The following is a 7,623-nucleotide window of genomic DNA, read 5'->3' as shown; positions in this document are numbered from 1 at the left end:
GTTGCAGGTAGTTCTTCTGGGAATGGACATCCTGTCGGCCCTGGTGACCCGGCTACAGGATCGGTTCAAGGCGCAGATTGGCACAGGTGAGCTGTGAGCGGGAGCGGAGCCGGCCCCAGCCCTCCCTCAGTCTGCTCAGTTCCTCCGCAAGGCTGCACCCATCGCTTCCAGACAGCTGCCCAGCCTCCCCTGGTCTCCCAGCCCTTCCTACAGCCTCGCAGACTCCCCCAACCCTTCTACTCCGTGGCCTCCCGTCACCTTCCGGGCTCATACCACATTACTGCACCCGCATTCATTTTACCCGCCCTCCTTTATACATTTGCGCTGGTGCCTCCCAACTTTTGTGTTGGAATGTGGAATGTTACTAATACGTGTTCTCATATGAAGTATTACTGTCAGTTTGATTTCTTATGCAAAATGAATCATCTTCCTTTAGTGCCAACTCAATTAAATTTGTCCCCAACCCTTCCTTTATTGACAGGCAATTTTCTTTGACAAGTTCTGCAAAACAGAGGTGGTTAGATTTTCCCCAAATTATTGTTGACATTCCTATTCTCACCTTGATTGTAAATGACGTTACAAGTGTGTGGTGAATGCTCACTTTTATTTTGAAAAGAAAATAATGTCAGCACAATAGGAAAGCAAAGATTTCATGGATTTAGAGATCAGTAAATTCTCAAACCCTAATATTTCTTGATGACAGTATAAATGTCAAGCAGTTCTGTTTATGGAACCATTTCTTTATAGAATTTCTCTCCCGCTTTTTAAAAGGGTTAGGGACCCAATCCTGGGCTTTGCATGTGCTCTGCCAACACTTTACTACTGAACTACACCCTCAGCTGGAATTTATCCATTTCTGTTAGGACAGGTGCTAGCTTTCTGGTGAAAGTGCTCTTTCAAAAATGACGATGAACTATATCTTGTCTGGTACCATATAACTGTATAACTACAAATTTAAAAAGAACTTAATTTTAGAAATTTATTTTAATAGTATTTCATTTTCCTTCCAAATTAGCTGAATTATTCAAGTATATTCTTGTAATGGAGCTTTATAGATTCTTAAAAGAAACCAAGTAAGCTGACCTCTGTTGTCCAGGTGCCCTCAGAGCGCCTGTGGGATAGCCCGTAGGTGCTGTGTGAAGGTACTGTAGAGTGCAGGGCTCCATCTGGTGTGTGTACAATAAACAGAAAGCACACAACGCCAGTGAAACATACATTGATCCATATGTGCCCACCTTTTACCCCCAAGCAGGTATACTGGGCCCTCTTCCCCCTCTTTTACTCAGATTTCCTTTTGTGTTGTCTCTCTTACCTGCCAATTATATGTATGTCACTAGCTTACAAATATGTTGATAGCTGGCTGGTGGACAGTGGAGTAGAGAAGGAGACAGATTGTCCATGCAAAGGATTTTTGCACATTCTTACAATAATTATTATAAATTTCAGCAAGGAGAGTAGTGCTGTTTGCAAAGGTGGGTGGATATAGAATGAGATACATCAGAGAGGCCAGGGATTTTTGTCTTCTCAGTTTCTTGAAATATCAGTAATTGGTGACCATGGGTCCCCTGTTTCATTTGATCAGTTTCCATTTTGGTTTTCAGTGCTGCCAAGCCTAATAGACAGACTGGGAGATTCTAAAGACTCTGTGAGAGAACAAGACCAAACTCTGCTGCTGAAGATCATGGATCAAGCTGCTAATCCCCAGGTATGGTGAGAGAAGCATTTGGGGGCCAGTGGGTATGTGTCTTCTTGCACAGTGTATGGCTACATAAACTTAATGTCTTCTAAGCTGATCCATTAGAGGTGACCATTTTCATAGTATTTAATCTCCTTTCCCATGTAAGTAGCAAGTAAATAAATAAGTAGTAAAACTTTAATCTCTTAGGCTCTTTAGCTCATTGATATGACTGGCTCTCCATGTCTCTGAAAAAATGGAGCTACAATGTCTGGGGAGCCAGGAGGCAGCTGAAGTCCTGGTCCCTGTCTTCTAGTGAGCTGGGCTTGCTGGGATAGACAGATGAACCCCTGTCTTCCAGGGCCCTACTGTCCATTCGAAGGGTGAGGTGGGGATGATCAGCAAGAGCCTTCCCAGGAAAGATAAAACTCAGATTGCCATAAAAATGACCAAGTGTTTCCCTTGTCCATGGGTGATGTCTTAGTTACTTTTTTCGTTGCTGAGACAAAATACCTAACACCTACAAGTTAAAGGAAAAACGGGTTATGTCAGTTCACAGTTTGTAGAGGTTTCAGTCCATAGCCGGCAGGCTCCAAGGCAGGGCCGCATGGCAGAGGAGCATTGCAGACGAGAAACAGTTCACGGCCAGGTCAGCAGAAGCAGGGAGGCAGCAAGCAGCAAGCTTCCCCTTCCCTTATATCCTACCCAGGCTACAAGCCTTTTGGGTGGTACTATCCATACCCCGGGTGGGCCTTCCCATTATCCACACCCAGAACTATGCTAAACCAATTTAGTTATCACACGCCCTTAATCCCAGTATCATACACCCTATATCCAGCCACCTCTGAAAAGTCCCATCTATGAGTGTATGAGGCTTTGGGGGGCACCTAGATATAAGCTATAACTGGTGAGGGGAGCAGTGTGAATAGGTATGTGATCTTTGGCAGGCCATATGTTCTCCTTTTGGCCTTTTCTCACCTGTAATATGGGACTAGCAGAACTTCTTTCTAGATTTGTTGAGAGAATTACATGCATTTGTGTAAATTCATGTGTCTTGAACATTTTTACTTGGTATATTTTATAAAATGATAGGAGTCATTTTAAATGCTCTTAGAGGATCCAGTGTGTGGAGGGCAGGACCAGTTTGGTATCTGCTAAGAGGATCCTGTTCTGTTGACCCCTTACTAATCAGTCTTCTTTCCTCTCACCTGTTTTTTGTCATTTGCAGTACGTGTGGGACAGAATGCTTGGAGGCTTTAAACACAAGAATTTCCGTACAAGAGAAGGCATCTGCCTCTGCCTTATTGCAACACTCAATGCGTGAGTCTGGGATGAACCTGAACTTTTTACTTAGCTGAAGCTTCTTTTTTTTTTTTTGGTACCGTGGATTGAACTCAGGACCTTGCGCTTGTGAGGCAGACAGCAGCACCACTGAGCTAAATCCCCCGGCCCTAGCTGAAGCTTTTAAAAAAAAATTTTATTTTGAAGTTATAGATTCAGGAGAAGTTGCATAGAAATGTACTGGGACATATCTTGCCCTCTCCCTAACCCTTCCCCACCATTAATATTTTGCAATAACCATTATACAGTATCAACACCAGGAAAGTGATTTTGGTACAGTCCACAGAGCTTACGCAGATTGGCCAGGTGACAGGTGTCACTGTGGTGCTCCCTTCCCCTCTGAAGCCATATCCTAACTCCTATCAACGACTAATCTGTGCTATAATTTTGTCATTTCAAGAATGTTATGTAAATGAAATCACAGATTATGTCACCTTTTGAGATTGCCTTTTTTCATTCAGCACAATTCTTTTCAGGTTGCAATATATGTTTATTGTTTATTGTTGTTTATTGTTTTATTGCTGAGTGGAATTCCATACTATAGATATATCTCAACTTATTTATCTATTTGCCTGTTGGAAAATTTAGGTGGTTTCTAGTTTGTGACTATTCAGAAGAAAGTTGTTACAGACATGTATAAATTTCTGTATAAACATAAATTTTCATTTTTCTTGGATCAATGCCCAAGGGTACAATGACAGGGGTATTTGGTAAGGCCATTTTTAATTTGAAAAGAAACTGCCAATTTCTTTTCAAAAGTGGTCTGTGCCATTTTACATAATATACTCACAAAGAATATTTGTGACAGCAGGGCTTGTTTTGGTTAAAAGTTGTGAATACCTTGAAGGTCTTCCAGGAGGGGCAGTGTACAGTTGGAGGCCTTGTGGCTGCTGCCATCAGTCAGTCCTGTGGTTCAGCAGCATTAATGGAATGTCACTGTGCCACAGCACACAAGGACCCTCCACTGAGGACTGTCCAGGGAGTTGCAGTTTGGTTGGCTCCCCTAGGTTTGCTAGCACAGGAGGTGTGATCTGACCAAGCAGTGATATAGAGCTGGCATATCATTGTGAGGCAAGCATTAGGGTGGGGGGCAGTGCTGCCAGCTTAGCCATGAAGGGACAGGGCCACTGAAGGTGTTGGGCCACTGAAGGTGTTGAACTCCGTGCAAAGGGGCCATCAGGGTGCATTTCCTTTGGAGCCAGCATTGGGTGGGGTGGAGAGAACCTTGGTGTGAAGGGGTGATAGAGCCCAGAGGAGGCAGAGGAAAGGCAACTGGGAGGAGAGTGTCTCTTTTGCCCTCACTAACAATGCACTCCTTTTGTTTTCAGCTCTGGAGCACATACTCTAACACTAAACAAGATTGTGCCACATATATGTAATTTACTTGGAGACCCAAACAGCCAGGTGAGTGAAACAGAAAATCTTAGGGAAAAATCATTGATTCAGATGCAATAAAGTGTTCTATGTATGTCTAGTAGGTGGGTGGGACTTTATTCATCTTTACAGAGCTCTGATTATTATATGTGCTGCCAAAGCGAGCCCAGCAGAGCTCTGATTATTAAGACATCAGCTACTCATTTGTTTTTGAAGTATTATCAGCAAGTGTGACCACTCTGCCTTCTTCTACTGGTAGGATTGAAAAATCACTCTTGTAAATTGATGTCATCAGATCAGCCTCCAAGATAAAACCAATATGGTCACTATTGCTGCAGCCAAAAAGGGTGGAAGTAGGGTAGAGGGAGAGTAATTAGTAATTTGAAAGGCACCTAAAGGGACTTCCTGTGCTTTGGGTGGTAGCCATACTGGGGTATGTTACTGTCGAAGGTCCCTGAACTGTACCCTTAAGAACTGTGCTTTATGCAAACTTTAAAATTGAAAGAAAAACACAAGCACCGTGCCCTTGGTGTAAACATTTGAGACAGGATCTGGACATTTGCTCTGCGGTCAGAAGGCGTCCCCATCAGGTGACACCTGCTCTGTGGTTATTGGGCACTTTGGGAAGCTTGACACATCTGGGCTCCAGCAAGGCCATCTCTCACCCAGTTCAGTTCTGCTCATCCAGAGTAATTTTCTCTTTTCTTTTCTCTTTTCTTTTTCTCTCCCCCTGTTTTCTTTCTTTATCTTTTTCAGAGTCATTTTTATTACATCAGCTCATATAAATGGATAGAAAAATACTTCTTTCATTAGAGGGGCAGAAAATGGGGCAATAATTTACAGGAGACATGTCCACAGTAGACAGGTGTCTCAGCTTAAGTCTTGACTGCACATTACCCCCTGTAGAAGTCCCATGAGCTCTTCTTCCGCTTGACTCACACCGGCACTGAGGTCCTTCCAGGTCTGCAGTTCTCCTCTGCTTCCTCCTCATCTTTGCTCTTGGGTCCAGTAGCTGACAGCATCTCCCCTTTTCTTTGGCATCTTTTGTGCTGCCTGTGTCTTTTGTCTCCCTTGTTTCTTTCGTCCAGCCATCACCGAAGGTGTATGGCATGGAAGTACAGTTTTTAGATGTATTCAGTGTAAGTTTTAAAATGACCTTAACACTCTTAACACCTGCTCTCCCCACTGCTGCTGACTTTAGTCTTATTTTCTGTAGGAAAAAAATCCTTTACATAGCTCATACTTGAAGAATGTGACTGCTACCACATGGTGTCCGTTAATTGTGCAGAAGGGCCATCTTGTCAGTTGAGATTATTTGTCCTTGATTCAGATGCCCCCATTGGCCGGAGAGGTGAACATTTGCATCTGGCCTGTGGAGACTTTTGATCCTATAGGCAGGGACTAGCTTCCCTAAGTGCACTTCAGTTGTGGAGGCCAAGTGAAACATAGAGCTGGTAGACACTGTCTAGGACTGGTATATGACATTGTCTTGAATCTGGTTGGGGCGGGGAGGGACCCCATTGCAGTCACAGCCCTGCATCTCTGCACCACACCATGGTGCACTTCAGTGTCCTTCCTCTGCCCATTTTTGCCCTTCTGCACACTCGCTTTGAGCTTCTGCTGCAGACCTGCCTTATCAGGATTGGTGCTTGGGCTTTGGAGACGGGGATGGGAAAGGTCATAGCTTGATTTTGTTTTTGAGCCTCAAATTGTGTCAGTAAGCAAGATGGGACACCATCCTCCAAAGGAACTGATAGCAAATGACTTATTCAAGGACCCTCTACTCATGTGTTCTGGGGAAATAACATACATATTTCCCTACCTGAGGAGGGTCACCGTGAATTTGAGGCCAGCCTGGGCTATATAGTGAGTTCAAGGCCTGCCTAAACTACATAGTGAGAGGGCTAGGGATATTTAGCTCAGTGGTTCCGCCGCCTGCCTCGCAAGCACAAGGTCCCGAGTTCGATCCCTAGTACCAAAAAAGAACTACATAGCAAGACCCTGTCTCAAAAACAATGAAATAAAAAATGTATTTCCCTGCCTGAAAGATGATAGGTTCCATTTAGGTTTTGAGGAACATTGGAAGCAGAATGTTGAAAACATTTAAAGTTTGGAACTGTGACATTCTTGTCATTGAAGCCATTCAGATAGGGCTTCAAGAAACTGATTTTTCACAGGTTTTTCTTTCTTCTGATGTTTTCTGCTGAGAAAGCCTCAGTTAGCAGTCTCTGTCCCATCACCAGCACTGGGAAGTTCTCTGAAGATTCTGTAAATGAGATGGGAGGGACTGATCTGTGCTGGTCGGGCAGTTCCCGATTCAGCTTTTCTTCTGTAGGTCTAGAGAAGTGGTTAGCTTGTAAGGTCGCTAGACATTTTAGCAAAGTTTTTCTTATTTTAGAAATAGCACAGATTAAATTTCACATGAACATTGTAATCCCACATTGTGAAAATTTTGATTCAGTTGTTGAAGAAAGTAAGATGGTATTAAGTGTTAGACAGTTCAAAATAGTGTTTTAAAGCTGTCAAAGGTAGAGTATGGATAAAACTTGGAGCTGCCTTGTGCAGTGCGGGAATCCTGCTTTAGAGAGGTAGGCCTAGCATATATCCTGCCTTTGTGTGTGACAGCAGCTGACCTTGGTAGACATTTGCAGCTTGACCCTCAGTTTCTCTGTTAGTGAGGACAGTCATAAGTGCTTTGCTCTCCATTCCTTGTGGAAGTGCTTGAGGGTTGGGGGTTGATTCTTTTTAGTTGCTGGCATGACATATTGGACCCTTAGAAGTTACTCAGCAGAGTGGCTTAATATGTTACTTTTCATTTGAAGAAATCACACACCTGCCACATTGAGTGGGTTTCTGAGAAACTCTTAGATGTGTATATATTTTATTATATGAAAATACTTAATTGTAGGATAATATTAGTGTTTGAAATGTATTTGTGATATTGGCATAACCTTATCTTGTTTTAAATGTTGGGAGTCCTAGTTAAACTATACACATGCGTCCATTTCCAAGAATCAGTGTCATTATCAAAAGTCAAGTGCTCCTGGACTATTGATAGTAATAATACAACTTGAAAACCAAATACCTTCAAGTGGAATTGCATCTCACTATTCTAAATAACCATCATAAAAATTGCTTAATTTTTCTTTCTTTCCTTTTTAAATGATGGAGATAGTTTGTTTTTTATAAGATGGCAAATATAAGACTTGTTTAACATGTTTACAAGGAGGCCG

The 7,623-nt window shown here is 42.8% G+C and overlaps 1 protein-coding gene across 11 annotated transcripts in view; it reads left to right on the top strand.

Moving 5' to 3' along the window:
- Clasp1 (cytoplasmic linker associated protein 1) overlaps positions 1–7,623 on the top strand; it is a 260,640-nt gene that overhangs the window by 101,972 nt on the left and 151,045 nt on the right. For all 11 annotated transcript variants that reach the window (XM_087198200.1, XM_087198215.1, XM_087198196.1 and 8 more), the window contains exons 3-6: positions 8–86; positions 1,602–1,705; positions 2,904–2,995; positions 4,345–4,420. In XM_087198200.1, the coding sequence (XP_087054326.1) occupies positions 8–86; positions 1,602–1,705; positions 2,904–2,995; positions 4,345–4,420 (351 nt within the window). The remainder of the gene's footprint in view (positions 1–7; positions 87–1,601; positions 1,706–2,903; positions 2,996–4,344; positions 4,421–7,623) is intronic.

This window comes from Heterocephalus glaber, unplaced genomic scaffold (assembly GCF_053883595.1).
Source record: "Heterocephalus glaber isolate CG9 unplaced genomic scaffold, H.glaber_assembly_v1.0 deba00000347, whole genome shotgun sequence".
Lineage (NCBI taxonomy): Eukaryota > Metazoa > Chordata > Mammalia > Rodentia > Bathyergidae > Heterocephalus > Heterocephalus glaber.
Note: the sequence above shows the minus strand (reverse complement) of the source record. Positions and strands in the feature narration are given on the sequence as shown.